An 18,969-nucleotide genomic window follows, 5' to 3' on the forward strand; every position below is an offset into this window, starting at 1 on the left:
TATAAGTAAATGAGATGCAGAGCTGTTTTCTATGCAGGGCCGTCGAGAGAAAAATCGGGTCCCGGTGCTAATTGTATAAATTTTCTCTAAGCATTTAAATTTCTTAAATATAATATTTAAAGAATTCTTGTATAAACGAAAATGAAAACCATTTCGTAACTCTTTTACTGTGACATGGAGAATTGTAAAAAGTCATAAACTAATAGATGAAAGAATGGAGACCCGATACTCTGAAACTCAGACTCAGAAATTTTGATTTTATTTATATAAAAATTAAAAATATATTGATCCATCGCCCGAATTCTGAATACATTTTTTGGAATTTCTTAATTTATAAAATATATTACGTGCCCCGGTTATTTACATTGGCTGGTCCCCCTCCCCCTCTTATCAGGCCTGATCCTATTTATAGACTAGCTTATGTGAAGCTTAAGACCCCAACTATTTTGAAATCTGTTCAAAATACAACATAACAAAACTTTTATTGGTGATATATATTTATAACTTGACTAGAAATAACTTAAAGTTATATAGAAATAATGTCAATTTATAAGTAAAATATCTAAGAAAAAATTATCTGTTCAACCAAATGCACCTCTGTACTTTATTAAAAAAAAAAGCAAAACATGAATTAAAATATTCAAAAGTTTACTTGTTAAATGTAATTGTACTTGTATTATATATGCTACATATTTAACCACTTAAATGTCAGTGACTCATCCGCGGGTCACTTGTTGATTATTTTCTAAAACATTTAAATTAATTATTTACAATCATTATTTTTTAATTTGTAAAAATTATTGTACTAGCATCATTTATCAGTAAACTAAGTATTTTATATTTATTTTTAGAGATACTGATGCGTGAAGAGAAATAACAGGTAACTCACGAATTAATCGCTGGCGTTTAAAGGGTTAAAGAAAGTACTAGATTATTTACAAAACATCAAGATTCTAAAGTTGCATGATCTTACAATTTTTTTTATAATTTGAAAGGGAGGATGTTATTGGGCTGAGTTTAAGGCACTAGCTAGATTTATTCTGGCTGCATAGCTGATATTGATTCTAGACGTTGCATATAATCGGCAAAGTTACAGTAATAAAAATTTATTGGTCGAATCAGTTGTAAACTTTTCGACGAAATTAATACCCTCAAAATTGCGATAAATAAAATACTGATACAATGATAAAATTTGGGAAACTACATGAATTACTAGTATTCAAACGTTGATGATGTTACTCATTACAAAGTCAATAGACATAGGAAAGAATAAGTGATTTTTTTGTACACATTAAATATACATATAAGAAGTATGACAATTTAATTTGTGGAATTATTTATTTTTTCATTATAAAAATTTGATTAGAGATGAAGTTTTTTTATGATATAGTTTTATATTCGAAAGAATATAAAATAGTAATTCCGACTAACAAAAATATTATTTCTCTATTCACTGTGACTTTTTAATATTCCTAAAAATAAAAACTGCCATAAAAGGTAGAGGATACTCGGACATTTCGGACATCCAGTAAAGGAACTCAGTAGTATTCAAGAAACAAAGTTCCAAATATGTTTTCACCAATGGCAACAGCTTCAAACTTAATGCATTAAAGGTGAATACTTCGAAAGGGTGGTAGTCGTGCATTTTTTCTACAGGCGCATTCCAGGAATTGAATTGTCACACCTAAATATGCATCATTTACACACATACACATGTAGAGCTAATCAGACATTTTATTCTATATTAAATTTTATAATATATATTTCTTAAAAATTAACAAAATATTCAGTCAATAATACTTAACGTTAAGTTTGGAAGTGTAGCATAGTTATTATAAAAAAGCATGTAATGACAAATGTTATAACACAATTTTTTAGAATTAATACTCCATCCACAACGCCGAGTCAGCACTACACTGGTAAAAACGTTTTATTGGTCAGTTCAAATAATTCATTGTTTTACTGGTACGGGTGTTTATTCATTGTTATGGATAATCATTTTTACATTGCAATTTCACATACATAGATAACAAATAACAATAAAATTGATAAAACCCACCACTTTGAAATATAAATTATATCAATAATATTAATTTTGCTACATGTATCAATGCGATAATATAAAAAAATTAAATTTCGATGATGAATATGACATTTCAGGATAGAGTATATTTTATTAAAAAGGGAAGGGGCATCCAATCAATGTAAAATTCTTTTAGGTATTATCGTATCATTGGCAAAATATATGATGTTTATCAGTGAAAAAATAATATTAAATAAAATCTCAATTCAAAGGCACTACTGGTGAGATAAATAAGCTTTCGGGCCGTGAATGTACATCGTATGACTTTTATAATATAAATATACAATCACAATTTTATCTTTATATATTATAAGTTATTTGCAAATAAAATCAATCAAAAAGGCAATACTATACATTATTTATTGCTCATTGTTAAAATAAACCTATCCGATTACCTTGGAGTAATATAACGGAACGCAAAATATTTAATGTCATCTAAAAGATTGGATACCCCGATTTTATACTATAATATATTTTTACATTGAATTTTATAAAATAAAAGCGTCTGTGATATGTGAACTTTAAAATAACTCTTTTAGCATACGTAATTATTAATATAATAATTAATTGAAACTAAGCGATGCTTCATTGCCACAGTCCGGCATAGTTGCCGATCAACGTGGCTGGTAGCGGACCGCCGGCGGTAAATATGCGCGTGCCAGTCGCATCGTAACAATGCGTGTATATCGCCGGCACGTATTTTATTTGATTGAAACCGTCGGCTTGTTCGTCTGGGAACTAAAACGTAATTTTATAGTCAACGTAATATAATAAATTTTATAAAATAATATTTGTTACTTACCACATAGCCTTTTGAAGCTTTTAAAACAACTGTTTTTGAAGAGTGTATGTTGCTCTCGAGATATTTTCCAGCTCGTAGATCGTAAAACATTAACATACCTGAAATAATTAAAAGTATTTGTCAATTCAACACAAACTACTCGAGTAGTTCCAGAGATACAGATTTCTTATAAATGACAAGACTACTTTTTGTATTGTTTATGTTCATAGATAAAACATGTGGTATGAAAATAATCAATAATATACAAAAAGAATGTTCAAAAAAAATCTACGCATAGTGAAACAGTAGTATTTTTGTGATGTCTCGAGATAAATATGAGAACTGTGGAAAACAAATCCAGGTTACTACATTATGACGGTGCAACATGCAAACCTAACCTAAACGAATATAATAACGGTAAGTTTTTAGGTTAGGTTTAGGTTTGAACAGCACGAGAAACAGTGGAGATTACAACTGGTGGTTTTTGAGCGTGACGCTGTGCTAACTAATAAGTTCTTATTGTTTCCACAATGAAAGTTAATATGAAAGCACAAATTAAATAGCCCCATGCATAATAGGTTCAACAACAAATGTTGAGGTTATAATATTTACCTAAACCTGTTCCGATGGTTAACAGGTTACCCTGAAAACTAGCCGAACGTATTCCGCAGCCGTTGTATCGGGAAGTTATTTTCTTAATCGGCTGCAAAGTGCGGCAGTCCAACAGTAGCGTGTATGACTTACACCCAATAGCGTAGAGTCCACTCTCTTGAGTAGCCAAACAGACCAAATCCTGACATGATGGAAGCTTTCTCGATATCTTCTGCTTGAATGTTTCCGCATCGAACACGTGTATGTAACCGTTCAGAGTCAACGCAGCTATTTCCTTCCAATTTTTGTTAAACGTTATTGCACGTACCTTTTGACCTATATTTCATATGAATTAGTATACCTTTAAAAAATATATCTCTTCACATTATGAATCTTACCTGATTTGCACTCTTTAATCGTAACAGGAAATATATAATTGTAGAGAGGTATGGCAGGCTGCGCAGCATTTGTTGCGGCCACAGAAGTGGACGCTTTATTATTAGTAATATTGGTAAGTGGTACTGCTGTGCTCGGTTTTTCGACGACGACGTCGCTTTCGTCGTTTTGTATGCGCCATAATGCCATTTTAGTGTCTCTAGATCCCGAAACTAAAAATTCATCATCTAACCAACACATGTCAAGTACCTAAAACATATTTTTAAATTTAAATTACGAGATGACACAACTTCATACATTATATTCTTAAACCTACCCAATCTTTGTGAGCTTCTCCGACACACACCGGATCTAAAGTTGGAAGCCTATACACTGCAATTTCACAAGAATTTCTCGCGCCGGTAGCGAGAAGTGTTCTCGATGGATTGATCTCGACTGCGTGTATGCCAGTTTGATGTTCGTGAGCACTCCATAACTGTCTGGTACGCAATGTCGGAATATTATCTAACTGACGAGTATTAACATCGTACACCATTAACTAAAATAATAATAATCACATTTAGTAAATTTGTACAATGTTATTTATTTACATTACACCACATCGGTCGATTAAATTTACAGTAGAATTAAAATTAATATTAAAAAGGAGCAAGACCTATGTTACATAGATAATTCAAATTTGAAGTAAAATTGGAGAAAAAATAGCAAACTTATGTAATGGACCAGACAGATGGAAAGTGTCAATGGTGTTGCCGATATCAAAAGGCAACAGTGCAAGAAAATGCAAAGCACTGAAAGTAATTAATATACAACACTAGTTCAACTGGGATTCCAAGGAAAGCATTCAACGGAACAGTCGTACAACTCATTATATTAAATGGACCATAAAAAAATAGTTGGGTGTTTCAAAATTTTAATAGGGCATTTGAAGTAATAGATAGAAAGAAACTAAATTATGTATGATGTATATTGATTGTATGTATAAAAGGTCAAGTATTAAAATTTAATTAATAGAAGGCAAATAATAATAAATTAAGATTGAAATTGAGGTATCTCATGTAGTACCGCAAGGATCTACGTTGGGCTCATTACCTATTATGACTTATTAAATGGAACACTTTGTGTGTGTTGTATATTTTCCACCAACGCAGGCATGTGAAGTGAGTAATGTCCGAGTGTATTTTTAATCGGCAAAATTTTAGGTGATTTTAATATTCCATCCACCCCATATTTGCATGCGAAGATTGACTTCGCCTGTTCATTGTTGAATTTGTCCAATATTAATTGTGTCAATAATGTTTATAACAAGAAACTTGATTTAATTTTAACGAACGTGTATGCTAATTGTGATGACATCGCAAGAAGCAATTATATCCTCATTAAAGAGGATGATTATCATCCAGCAATCGAAATTGGCATAAGGCTCAAACAGCTAAATTCATGTACATTTATGAACGAAAAACTACATAAGAATATGCTGTATGGATGGAAGTTTAGAAACGTGGATTTTGGGCACCTCGGCAGGTTGCTGTCTTGTACGTACTGGACACAATTGTATCCAACAACTGATGTTGGTTCTGCTCTTGATGTTTTTTATAAAATAATTTATGGTATTTTTGATGAATTTTTTTTCAGAAGATATCCAAGGACTAACCGAATTTATCCAATATGGTTCTTGAAATTCTTAGAAAGAAATATGTCATATATAAAATATGGAAACAAACACGAAACTCTAATCTAAGAAGAATTTCGTACCCTGAGATCGCGCGCAAAGTTTATGATTTGCGATTGCCATCACTATATTACAGATAGTGAAAAGTCATTGATTTTATATCCAGGAAAGAAAGAATGAGTTGGAACAACATCAATTTTGAAGGTTCTGAAGAAATTTTCGACGGGTTTGCTAAATATTTTCAATTCATATACCATGACGCTGGGTCACATTCAGATTTTACTTCTAATTACGATGAGACACAACGTTTAAGGTCATCTTTGCTGTCAATCAAAACCTTTAGTTTGGTTGATATGAATTTGGATTTAGCAAGCTTTATTTTTTCTTCTGGACCAGATTTTATCACAGGCTACATTCTGAAAGGATGCAAATCTTGTACATATTATGAACCCTCTTTGGTTTATATTTAATTTAATTTTGAGTGTTGTGGAAATGCTCTAGGTCACCCTATTCATAAAAAGGGTCCCACATTGATAATTACCGGCCAATATCTGTCCTTTTATCATTTTTTCATGTTTTTAGTTATATGTGCACATGTATGTGCGCATATGTATTTGTATGTATTTATACATATATATTTGTATGTTTTTTTAATTTTAATATATTTTATACTTTTGGCCATCATGATGCAATAGGTTAACATGTCAGATCACAATGGTCTTAATTTTAATAAATGAATATTGTTTGTAATACATAAATGATATTGTGGATGTACTAAACAAGTGTGTGAAATTCTTCTATTATGCTAAATTAATTTGTGTAGAAGAGAGTATGAAAAAAGTAATGTAAGTGTTGAATTATGAATTGCATATGATGAATGGACGATTAAAAGAAAATTAATTAAAAATGAATACAAATAAAACTAAATTAATGTTAACAATTAGTAGAGGGTATAACGAGGAAGATGTAGAAGTGATAGATGGATGCAAAATATAATTAGTTAATAAAATTAAGTACTATGTAAAATATTTTAATACTTATTGAGATTAAAAACTATATTATGATCAACATTTCAATTCAATAGGCGTCCATAGGTGTGAAGATTCAATCCACAATATTAGGACGATACAATTAAATGGGTTGGAGATTGTATTATGGGTCTGTATGTCTTTCATATAATATCACGAATTATGTTATCATATTCTGAATACAATTTGTCAATTAAGTAGATATTTCAACAAGTCAATGAATAAAAACATATTGGATGTTCTAGAACGATTAGGTGGAAGTTATGGAGTGGCTACCCTTCATCTTAGACTTGGATAGGTTTGAATATTAACGCTTAGAAAATTAAATTAAATAAAGAATTAAAAATACATTTTTTGGCAGGTAATACTATTTGTTTACTGTAATGCAATGGGAAATTATGAAATTTCTTCTCTATTATGCCGTTTCATAACCACTTTAGTGTAGTTACAAATTCATGAAAACGTGCATGAATTGATGTCATCATAACCTCCAGCTAAGGAAGTTTTAGCTTGAAATAAGCCATATATTATCAAAAGATAAAATTGATTAGGCGATAGTTTTCAATATTTGAATAGCCATCATATTACGGAATTATTCAGTGAAGACAATCTAATTGAGACGGTTTGAAGTTGTTTAATCTAAGGTAAATTTATTTACTGCAAAAATGTGAAATGTTATTTATATGGGTGGGCAGAAAATACGAGAGAAAATATTTCTACTGACAATGCTAGGGATTGTTGTTTTAGAAAACAGCGGTAAAAATTCCAAATAAAATAATTTCGTTTCTATTAGGTATTATATTATATAGCTACTTGGATTAAAAAATTGCAGAATTTTGATAGTATTTTAAAGACCTTTTCAAATTAGCTTGATAACATGATGAAATATAATAAATTATCATATTTTTACTTACTTTATTACACTTTGTACCAAAGACGACTTGTCGATCGGAAAGCCACTGGGAGCAAAACACTTTATTCATATTTCCTAAACTAACGGGTGTCTCTTTAAACATGTCGTGAGTGAGAATGTGACGCGAAGCATAAGCAGGATTGACAAATCTCGCCTGAAATACATATATTTAGGTAAATATAACATATCAAGAGGTAGTAATGCAATAAAAATAAAACATTACTTCGTGCGCTTGAATTTGTCTAGAACAAACATAATCGACAAAATTATAAGACGTTCTCAATATTTGTTTTTGTTGAGAAGGTGTATCTTCTTCGCTTTCTGAATCGGAATAGCACACGAAATCCTCCGGCTTGTCAGGCTTGCGCTGTCTTTCCAATCTAAAATATACACAACGTACAAAAGACGAACATTATGAATAAGCGATGAAAATAATTACCTCAATGCTCTAGCAGTAGCCCTCCTTTCTTCTATTCTTCTCGATATATAACACGGCGGGAGGGTACCCTCGACACACGAACGAATCGTCTGAGACATTTTTGTCGATGTATGTTTACAAATTCATACTTGTTATTTTAAACGATTTAGGTGCTGTGCTATAAAACCGATCAAACGACTGTATGTGAAATGCATTTGGACACCTGTAAAAATAAACGTAATGTAGAAATACATATGTTAACGTGAAACGCAACGCGTGTGTGACATAGAATAATCGATTTTGAAACACAACGAAATGGACAACAATAAAAGCATGTCACACTTTTTGCTTCAGTAAACAAAATGGACGTTTTGCCACGGACACGTATATAAAATATCGCTGAACATCCGAAGAGAGACAAAAATTAAATAAAATAACCCGTCAAGGTCCAGCTACTCTGCGTTACTACAGGCTAATGTCACATTCTTGTTATTAATTATACTTTTGGCCGTAAGTGTATTCCTTTTACCCATGTACGATTCTATCTGTAAAAATCAAAGAATAAAATGTAGTTATAGTGAGTTTTTTATTAATAACTATTTACAATAAAATGTGAATTATTAATTTACATTTTGACTATCAATACTGCATTTATGTAAGGTAAATAATTTTGTTGCAATTTATACAATCCTCGTTTTAAGTAGCACCACCAAAATATCAGGGCTTACAAATTTCAAATTAAGTCTTGCGGGACAAAAATTAAAAAAATTACCGCATTTACCATGTTATTTTTAATTTCTAAACGTTATTTTGCCCATTTAAAAATGTATCCAATAAATTTTTATTTATACTAATCATTGTAAAAATTATTTAATATTTACTAAAATCTAATATTTTTTACTTGCGGGACATTTTAATGTCTGGCATCCTTGTGTTCACTGATCTAATCATAGTCGTGCTGTGTCGTCGCCAAATATCAAAATGAAATTAAATTATGTTATGTAAAAAAATAAATTTTATATATTAATGTTTCAAGTATTGTCAACGTATAATTGCCATTTTAATAAAATTGAATTTGTTCAATTTTTTATATTCTGTTCCGAGTTAGGTGCGAGTATGTCCGATAAATTTGTTAAGGCCTTAACGGCCCCGCGCGCGCGAATTTGTCGAGCGTGAGCTTGTCTCAGTGGTCGTTCGCGTCGGTTGTATAAGGCTACATGAGCGAACGCGAAAGTTACGTAGGACACTTCTAGCAAAGCAACAGAGACTGTTTGTTATTTTGTTCGTTTACGCGTTCGTTTACGTAGGACGCTACATAACGAAGTAAGGTGAAATAAAAGATTACACGTTTCGATCGTCTTTCGTATGTCACTGAGACACGTGCATGTACAGCAGTATATGGAGAAAGCAGTTTACATATATAGCAATAGTAAAAAACGCACGTGTATTGTTACATTTTTAATAACTTGCTATTTTATGTTTTTAATCGTTTTTTTGTTTGTTTTGTTTCAGATATTTCAAGATATACACAAAATATGGTCGTCATTTTATCCAGAGGCTTTGTGAAGATGGTATGTAGAACGACTTAAGCCATATTGTTTTTGATAATATTATTGATACACTTAGTGTAGTGTGGGTGGTGTCGTATGGGCTAGTACTTACCATTTCGTGCCGGATGGATTCGTCTGGCACGTCTGAAATGGTAAGTACTAACCCATACGGCACCACCCACACTACATGGCGCCGGGCGAATCCATCCGGCACATGTGAAGCTAGACTTACAATAAAAATCGAACAGCTCTCGCATCAACATAGAAATTCGATGACATAACTCTGTAAAAAATAATTATTAATTGATACAAAAAATCTTAGCATAAAATACTTAGGGGCCTTAAATAGGTCTAGTAATGCGATGATAAGGACCGTTTTCGCATTGAAGCCACTCTAGCGTGACTTGTAGATGTGCATTTCCTTTTCGAATGATTTTTTTCTCCATTAATATCGTCCAACATTTTACTTATCTAATAATCGCCGCAGCAGTTTCCACTATACGCAAGCGTTCTTCTTCCGATGTACTTTTTTTATTCTCATACCAAGCTTTGGAAAAATATGAGCTTGAGCATTCCGAAAAGAAATAATAGTAAATGAACCAATCTTCGTCGTAATTATATATCAGTTGAATATTTTTCTCTTAATTTAGAAATGATCGTCTTATCATTTCGCACATACTCCGTAAGGACATCTCTCAACTCTTTAAATGTAAATTGTGAGTGCTATTCTCTATATAACAGAAAATCTCTTCAATTGCTTTTGTTACGTTAACATTTTGTTGAGGTATTTTATCTGCAGTAGTTATTCATATTCTATTAAAAAAAAATTTACTAGTATTTCACTTCGGCAGCTATTAAATCATATTCAAAAATAATGCGATTTTTCACTAACTTTTTTGATGACATTGTCTTACACATAGTACTTACCACATAACATATATAACTTTTTAATGCCTAATTTGACTGGACTATACAAGTAAAAAGGGGGGTATGAAATCAAAATGTAAATCAAAGACCGCATTTTAATTAATAAACCATTATTACAACTTACAATCAAGTAGAATGAATTTTTAATAAATAATAAATAAACTATAATTTACCTTAAAAAAAATAATAAATGGAAATTAAATATTGTCTTTTCACTGGTGAATTGTTTATTATTTTATTTTTTTTATCTGTTTTTTCTAAGTGAAGAAGTAGGTTAAGTTTTTAAATGATGTTTTTTTATTTCTATTTTAAAATGTGTGAAAGATAAAAATCTCAAAGTTCTCGCATGAGATACCCTAGTCGTAAATCATCAATTGTTGCCAGCTGTGACAGGACCAATAGACAATAGATGGCCAAAAATTAATTCCTGTCCTTCACACAAAATGTATATTTTATTTTTTTTGCTTTAAGTGAAAGCCAATCCTTCAATGAACACATTTCTAACAAAAGTTTGTGAAATAATGTGAAAGATGCAATATAATATTGCTTCAGTAGGATTATGCGTGTGTAGTTTTTCGTGGCGACAGCTGTATGTACATATATGATTTTTTTAAAAAACATTTTTTTTATGTTGTTTAAAATTTTAACGGGATTTTTGAGACATGAGGACTTGTGTATCGCACCTTTTCTTTCTTGCTCCTTTATTGCGAAAATCTCAAATTTTCTTTTTATCCCTTGATGTGCTAGGTGCGAATAAATCCAAATTATTGCACTGCTCTTAAGTACGAAATTCGGATTTATCCCACGCTCAATAAAAAAATTTAAATGCTAAATTAATTTTAATAAAAAGTCGTGTAATTAGTCAATTATACAGTAAAAAATAAAATTAAAGATTTAATACTGAAGGTGAATATAGAGCAGCATAGAATGAATATAATCATATAAAATAAATCTTTAAATATATCTTTTACTGTTTGATTGGCTAATTACGTGGCTTTTTATGAAAATTAATTCAGCAATTAAAGGGGCGACTTTCAATTTTTAAATGAAAATAATTGCGAACCACTGGGAGAGTTTATCAAAATTTCTGAACTATATATTCATTTTCAAGTATAAGTGTACACAAATATTTGAATGAGGAAAGGATTTGTTTTTATCGCTTTTTAATTTTTAAAACGGATAAAGTTCGAGAAGTACTTGTTTAAGTATTTCGTGAGCCACATGTTGAGAATAATAAATAATAACATAAATCGATGTAGTGAAATTTCTTCGAAATATATGCATTAGGACAAAAAATATTTACATTTAATTATAAAATTCCACAATTTGTATAAAAGTTCCAGTATTTGATATAAATTCGTTATATAAATATATGGATGGTAAAGTGTAAATCTAACGTCAATATTTTTTCAGGCACACTGATGATCGATATGAAGATAAAAATAAAATTTTCAAACTCAACATTTAGGCGAATATTGTCGCTATGTGATCCAACGCTGTGAAATAATTACTTTATTTCTTTTTCAAGTCAGGTATTGATATATTTACATAATTGTAAATGATTTTTATTTAAACAAGTATATGTTTTTGTTATTCTCGTCTATAAAAAAAATAAGGTTTAAATATTTTTTAACTCTTTTCAGAATGCTGATTCTAGTATTGAAAAATTATAAAAATCACCGAGGAAGAGAAGAGCCATGCAGATCAAAGGTTTTTAGTAGTTAATAGAAGAGTTGCGAGTAGTATAATTTTTTATATTAAAATGTATAAATACAAATGTCCATTAAACATAGTCAATTCGTATTGATTTTGTATAAAATAGGTTTGACCATAGTCAATCTATTCTATCCGTGTACATGTTGAATTTAAAAGCATAGCTTTAAGTATATATCTACAAGCAGATGTCCCAGTGTCCTACCAATTTCTGCTCATCGTATATGTCGCAATATGTTGAATGTAAAATCATCACTGACAGGTTCATAAATTTAAGTCGATGACATATTGATGTAGGGATTCTCAATGGATCGGGCGAAGGGGAAAGGAAAAAGTAAATATGATACCTTACAACTAGGGATTCCAAAAATACCGACTTTTGCAATACAAAAAATATATAATATAAAAAATATTTCTATCGACGGTATTATCGGTTTTTACCGCTAATACCGTCTTCTTTTATTCAACTTCTATTATTAATTCTCCTCGTTGTTTCATTTTTCATTAATTTGTTAACTATTGGTTATTAATAATTAATTAATTTGATAATTTACGTTAGTTAATTGTTAATTACTTTCATAATCATTAAACTTATTAAATTTTATAAAAGATACACAATACTTTTTTTTTGAAAATGTACTATTAATCGATAAAATTGAATAACAATGAGGAGGTCAAACAATTTATTAAAACTAATTAATACATTATTACAATACATACATTCAAATCATTACATCACGTTTATTAAATCAAAATATTTTATAAAAAGAAACAGAAAAAAAATAGAATGAATTTATTTACAATATTTTTTTGTATTAAAATAGGATTTTAAAAAACAATGTATCTAAACTTTCGTTCGCTAACTTAGACCTTATTCTCGTGCAAATTAATCCTGCGGCTGAAAAGGCTCTCTCGGACTCTACACTAGTAGGACGAATGTTTTTTAAATATTGGTAAACCATTTCTAAATGCTTACCACGAATGTTTTCCTCGCAAAAAGTTTTCATTTCTTTGCGAATCGTAGTTTGTAAATTCGAGCTTTTATTTACTCTTTTCATTTCGCACATTATAATGAAGATTTTGATGCATTTTTTTATATAATTTTTCTTTTAATGAGCAAAAATTGTTCTTCAGTATTTTCATCATCTTCATTTTCATTTTCCTCTTCATATAAATTTAATTTCTCTATCAATTCTATTATTAATTTGGTTATCGTTGTTTTCGAAGGTAATTTAAATATGCTGTGATCATTGTGATTTTGTTGTTCTGGGTTGTGTAGAAATTGTAAAACTTTCGAATAAATTGTTCTTCTTTCTTGTATTCTGTAAAAAAGTTCACTTTTTAATTTTATGCTTAATGCGCTGTTCAATGCAGTTAATTCATCTAACATGAATATTAATACAACATCTGCAGAAAGTAAATTAATATCTGATCCGCAAAGAGCTTCCACAGCAACTTTTACTGGCTGCAAAGCGGATATAATATCGTGCAATAATTTTAATTCAGTCTGATTAAATGCAAAATCTAGGTTCAAATCGATAATGCTTTTACGAATACAATCTTTGAGCTCATAAAATCTTTCCAGTGTTGTTAACAAGCTATTCCATCTTGTTTTTGAGTCATATAATAATGACTTTTCTTTTCCAAACTGTTCGATCACACGTTTTTGCAAAACTTCATCATTTTTTGTAGGTGATTTTTTAAATATTTTTATAATCCTTCTAATTTTATTAATTAGACAATTGACGCTAGGATCTTTAATATCATTAATTAGAGAATGGTCCAACATGATTTTAATACCCGAGTCATCTTCAATATCTTCCTCGTCTTCAAATTCAATAGTTTCCTGGTCTTCAATTTCAATATTTTCCTGGTCTTGATTTTCAATTTCGTCGATTTCTGTTGGTTTATCTTTTTTATATAAAATTTGTACAACTGCTAATTGTATACCGTGAGCCATACATAATTGGTGAATAATATTTAAATTAGATCCAAATTTGCGCATTACTGATGCACCATCTGTTGTGCAGCCGACGATATCTTTTAAAGATATGTTAAAATTTTCCAATTTATTTCTCAAAATTTCTTCACATTTTTCTGCTGGCATTTTCCCGTGAATTCTGCTGAGGCCGAGGTTCCAAAAAGTTGTGCCATCGTGCACATTGATATTTAAATATCTACGATTTCTAATCGATGTCCACTCATCAAGAGTTAAACTGAATTTGATTAACTTGCGCTTTCTGAACAGTAATTCATCTGTTACCTCTTTCTTGGCATTTTTTCCATAATTGATAACAATATTTTGTATGGCACTTGGAGATTTTGGAATATTTTCGTATTTTCCTTCAAGCAGCTTTCGTATATCGTATGATTTACATATTGAAATAAACGGAAGACCATCTACAGCGATCGTACGCGATATTACAGCTGGCAAAGAGTCGTCGATTTTTTTCCGCAAAAACGATGTGATTTGACCAGAACGAATAGTTTCCAATGTTTCGACAACAGCATCGTTATTGGTGTGATCATGGTCTCTTTTTAATAAATTAATATTGTGCTTGGTTCTTAAATGGGAATGTAATCCACTAGTACTGCTACCAGCTGCTTTGATGCGCTTACTGCAAGCTTGTATTTGGCATATGCCAGTATCCTTTTCTCATTTGAAGTATTTCCATGGCGTTTCTTTCTTTCTGTTCATTGTGCTGTTTATTTATTTAAAAAAATATAATCGATACAAAATAAATAAGTAATAAAAAATAATTTAAAATTTACCTTTTACAGAAACTTTTAATGTCGAAACTTTTATGTATTTTTTGTTGAATTGTGTATAATAATGTTCACAAGAAAAAATCTCGACGAACTTGACGAACCGATTCTTTTTATGCTGCGCGTATTACTGATCAGCAAGGATGTCAAAACAAAACTGTATAAATTTGGCGACTCTTTTGAGAAACAGACCGAAAAAGATCTTGCCTTTCCGGCCGGCCTTTTTTACCTGCTATTCAAAAGAGCCGTCAAATGTATTGGAATTACTTCCGACGGCCATTCGCTGACTCCAATCCGTCCAGATAAATTAGATATATTGGGGGTCATAAAATATAAAAGCTTCTTAGAAATGTACACCCATCTGTTTTGTGTTGATGTAGACGTAGACCATGAAATGCCAGTCAGCAAAGAAATAGGACTTAAAATATAATTAAAATATATCATTTTTAACCCATACGTCACGGTGTCAAGGAACGAAACACGCGAGACGATGGGGGTCATTTTGGTCCCAAAGTAATTTAATCCAAATATACGCTAAATTCCTAATAGATTTGTTTTATAATGCATTCATATCATTATACATATAACCATTTGTCATAAATTTCGTCATTTTGTTGATATTTATCAATAATAATCACAAATAAATAAGACGAAAAGTAACGCAGGTCCAACCGCTTCAAGCACCACCGCCCTCCCGAGTCTCTTGATCAGGGCTAGCGTAGCTGCGGGGGTGGGCTCTCCGCCCGGAGGAGACAATTTTCTCCCGTCGATCTCGGCATCTCTGCCTTGCTTATGATGGAAAACGGCGGCCCTGTACTGCGCCGTGAGGTCGATGGGCTCGACCCCGGCGAGCGCAAGGAGCGCCGTGTTCGGAGCAGTCTTATATGCTGTCGTGGTAAATCTTAACGGGGCGGTCTAGGTCCTCAGCAGCAATCTCTGAGGGAGACCTTTTGCCGCTTTTGCGGCCCATGCGCTTGCGGCGTACGTGACGATGGGGACGTAGATGGCCTTGTACATGACCACCCGCGCCCTGAAGTTGAGGCCCCAGCTGAGGCCTCCCAACCTCGCGATCTTGCCTAAGGCGTCGCGGCTTTTCTGTGCGACGTGTCTAATGTGCACGTCGGGATTAAAATTTTGGCGGATTTGCACGCCCAAGTAGCGTGCTGATTGAACTATCTTTATTTTTTGGCCGTCCATGTGGACACGAGGTGTGCTCGTCAGGTTCCCCTTGAGGAAAACTGCTTCAGTTTTGTGCGGGGCGAAGGAGAGTTTATTCTCCGCGCCCCACGTGTGGACGGCGGCGAGAGCGAAATTCGCTTTCTCCGCCATTTCTCTCCCGGAGTCGGCTCGGATGAGGAGCAGCAAGTCGTCGGCGTATGCGATCAGCTCGCATTGCGACGGAAGTGCGACGTTGAGGACGTCATCAAAGAGTACGTTCCATAGGAATGGCCCCAGGACAGAGCCCTGAGGACATCCTCTTTCCAGATTCTTCCACACGAGCGACGCGCCGGCGTCTATTATCACGCGGCGGTCGGACAGGTATGACCTTATGACCTTGAGGAGGTCAGAGGGTATCCTCTTGTTGCGAAGCTTGTCTACTATGCCTGGCCACCAAGCGTTGTCGAAGGCCCCCGAAATGTCGAGGAGCACTCCGACGACGTAACGTTCCGAGGACTGCTCTGTAGCACCTTTGGCGTAATTAATCGCGTCCTCGGTGCCCCTACCGGGGCGGAACCCATATTGTCTGGAGGACAGGGCGAATGCACCTTGTTTAAGATGCTCTTCGAGTCTCTGGCAAATGACTTTCTCGAAGAGCTTGCCTATGGTTGAGAGAAGCGTGATCGGTCGGTACGCCTTCGGGTTTGTCCGGTCCCTGTTCCCGGGTTTAGTGAGAATCACCATCTTCCCGAGCTTCCAACAGCTCGGGAAGACTCCCGCGGAACGGCACTCCTCGAAGACGATTTTGATGACCGGTCCTACTGTCTCCCAACATTTTTTAATTATCGTGGTGGTCACGCAGTCGAGGCCCGGGGCCGTGCCCTCTCGCGTGCGCTTGAGGGCCTCCTCGATCTCGAGCCGCGTCACCGGGTCCGATTGTCGCGTGTCGACCTCCTCTCGTAGTCGCCGTCTGATCGTGTTTTGTGTGACCGTGTCCTCTTTGGGTCGGTCCTCGGGTAGCAGTGCCTCAAGGACGTTCACCGCTGCCTGCCGCGAGTCAATTGCGCAAATTCCGTTTCTATCTTTCACGTCTGCTAGCGAGGTCGCCACTCGGCTGCTCATCTTGACGCAGCGGTATGGGCCGCCCCACGTGTTCTCGGCGCTCTCTCGTTCGACGAACTTCCTCCAGTGGGATCTTTTTGCTGTTCTTATTAGGGACTTGTACTTATTTATTTTGTTCCTCATTTCTCGCTTGATCGCCCTGAAGGGGTCGTCTCTCGGGGTATCAGCCGTGATAGTCCTCGACCCGCGTGCTTTCACCGCCGCCGCGTAGGGGCGGTGAGCTCGGTTGGCCTTTTTACGGGCCTCCGTGAGGGCCGGGGTCCACCAGCTCGGTTGAGATTTGCGTGGGGGCTGGGGCTTGCTTCTGGGCAGGTTTCTTTCGGCGGCTGCGATTATAGCCGTCTGGAGCGCCTCGGCGCAGGCTTCGGGGCCGGGCCAGAGCGTCTTCGCGGCTCTGTCGAGCTCCGTCTGCAGGTCTCTCGCTAGTTCTTCCCAGTTTGCTTTCGCGATTTGGAATCGTCCGGGTAGGGCTGCGCGTCCTTTTGTTCGCGAGGTTGCTGTCGTCTCGCTTCGCTCGCGGCAGATTCTCATGGTGATGAGTCTGTGGTCCGAGAGGCACGCTTCCGTGTGGATCTTCCAGTCCGTTAGTTTTAGCTGCGGTCCGAGGCTGTAGAAGGTCGCGTCTGGTGTTGATTCACCGATCGATCCGTAGTAGCTACATTCGGAGGGGCCGTCGCTCGTCGCGACCGTGAGGCCGCTGGCGATGACGAAGTCCTCCATCTGTCGGTTCACTACCGAGTTTTTGTTATATTTTTTTTCGTCTGGATCGCCCCAGATTGTTGAGTGCGCGTTAAAGTCGCCTCCTATTATGACATTTTTACCCCTAAGTGCGTTTAGTGTCGTCGTGAGGCCGTCTATGTGTGTGCCGATGTAGTCCCCGAATCTAAAGTATGCCGATATTGCGTACATGTCGACTCCCTCTGCTGAAAGGTGGACAACCGCGCGACACTCGTTCGACAATTGCGTCAAAAGAGTGACTCGCAGCGCCGGGTTTAGAACGACTATCGAGGCTCCCGCGGGTTGAATCTCGAAGATCCTGGCCTGACTTCCTTTAGGTTGTGTTGTGTGCTATCCATTGGTGCTAGAGAGTTCCCTCGCTAGCGCGGCCTTATAGGCCGGGCAAGTCCGGTCTCCGAACTTGTGGGCCGGAGATTCGTGCTGTCGTCTCAGACGGCAGCATGTGGCGCAGTTGGTCGGCTTGTCCCTATTGGGGCATTCGCCGGCCTCGTGGGCGGTTCCTCCGCACCAGTTGCAGGAAGCTTTTTCAGCCCTGCACCTGGTCATCGTGTGCCCGTATAGTTGGCACCGGTAGCAGCGGACCACCCTGATGTGGTCCCGGATTCGGTGAGCGGAGTATCCTAGGTACACCGTGTCTCTGGACACGAGCTCTCTGTGAATGCTAAAGGGTAGGGAGACGACGGCGTGTGTGCGATCCTTGGCGCGCGTATTTAGTCGTGTGACTACGGAGGAGTTCTTAAGGAACTCCTCTTTGCTGATTCCCGTTTGGTTTTCTTCGAGATTCTGGTCGTAAAGCGAGCTCATAATCGTATGTCGTGAATTATCACTCGCGGATTCTTTAGTCCGCGGAGTGACGCCTTTAGGTCCGCTTTTTCAAGAGTCGGGTTAAGTGAGATTAACTTCTCAGCCTCGCACCTGTCCTTGATGAGGACGCACGCCGTGTTTCCTGCTGCGGGGAAAATTCCCCTTACGTGCAGCTTTTCCGCTGCCGGGTTTACGGCCTTCTTGAAAGCCTCTATTGTGCTCTTGGGGCACTTGATCTCATCGATTGTCGGGGTCAGTATGACTGCCGTGGAGACAGCCGACTGAGCGGGCCGAGGGGCCCGAGGAGCC

The 18,969-nt window shown here is 35.4% G+C and overlaps 1 protein-coding gene and 3 long non-coding RNA genes across 6 annotated transcripts in view; 1 reads left to right on the top strand and 3 right to left on the bottom strand.

Annotated features, from left to right (window-relative positions):
• Positions 1-18,969, bottom strand: part of LOC148226521 (uncharacterized) — a 123,437-nt gene that overhangs the window by 44,323 nt on the left and 60,145 nt on the right. The window lies entirely within an intron of this gene.
• On the bottom strand, positions 1,958-8,431 carry DCAF12 (DDB1 and CUL4 associated factor 12-like protein). Of its 2 annotated transcripts, none has more exons than XM_088203332.1 (9): positions 8,321-8,431; positions 7,904-8,105; positions 7,688-7,844; positions 7,466-7,618; positions 4,168-4,389; positions 3,854-4,100; positions 3,477-3,791; positions 2,886-2,983; positions 1,958-2,821 (listed from the first exon to the last, which is right to left on the bottom strand). In XM_088203332.1, exons 2-9 carry the CDS (start codon positions 7,999-8,001, stop codon positions 2,669-2,671), a joined length of 1,443 nt encoding a protein of 480 aa, XP_088059458.1. In that variant the 5' UTR covers positions 8,002-8,105; positions 8,321-8,431; the 3' UTR covers positions 1,958-2,668. The 2 variants fall into 2 exon arrangements, with proteins under 2 accessions (XP_088059458.1, XP_088059459.1); XM_088203333.1 differs by having other exon boundaries at positions 8,225-8,376.
• On the top strand, positions 9,048-12,442 carry LOC148226531 (uncharacterized). Of its 2 annotated transcripts, none has more exons than XR_015812247.1 (4): positions 9,048-9,320; positions 9,395-9,453; positions 11,773-11,891; positions 12,003-12,442. It is a non-coding gene; the product is annotated as an uncharacterized LOC148226531 (long non-coding RNA). The 2 variants fall into 2 exon arrangements; XR_015812246.1 differs by having other exon boundaries at positions 9,048-9,311.
• On the bottom strand, positions 12,739-15,257 carry LOC148226532 (uncharacterized). Its single transcript, XR_015812249.1, has 3 exons — positions 15,068-15,257; positions 14,845-14,968; positions 12,739-14,774 (listed from the first exon to the last, which is right to left on the bottom strand). It is a non-coding gene; the product is annotated as an uncharacterized LOC148226532 (long non-coding RNA).

Source organism: Plectrocnemia conspersa, unplaced genomic scaffold (assembly GCF_051122295.1).
Source record: "Plectrocnemia conspersa isolate PC_06_02 unplaced genomic scaffold, ASM5112229v1 ptg000014l, whole genome shotgun sequence".
In the NCBI taxonomy this organism is placed as follows: Eukaryota; Metazoa; Arthropoda; class Insecta; order Trichoptera; family Polycentropodidae; genus Plectrocnemia; species Plectrocnemia conspersa.

Coding starts and splice junctions, on each gene's coding strand:
- DCAF12 (XM_088203332.1), bottom strand. CDS start 8,001: ATGTCTCAGACGATTCGTTCGTGTGTCGAGGGTACCCTCCCGCCGTGT. Junction 4,390..7,465: donor TTGGTACAAAGTGTAATAAA/GTAAGTAAAAAT, acceptor TTATTATTTTAG/TTAATGGTGTACGATGTTAA. Junction 4,101..4,167: donor GAGAAGCTCACAAAGATTGG/GTAGGTTTAAGA, acceptor AATATGTTTTAG/GTACTTGACATGTGTTGGTT.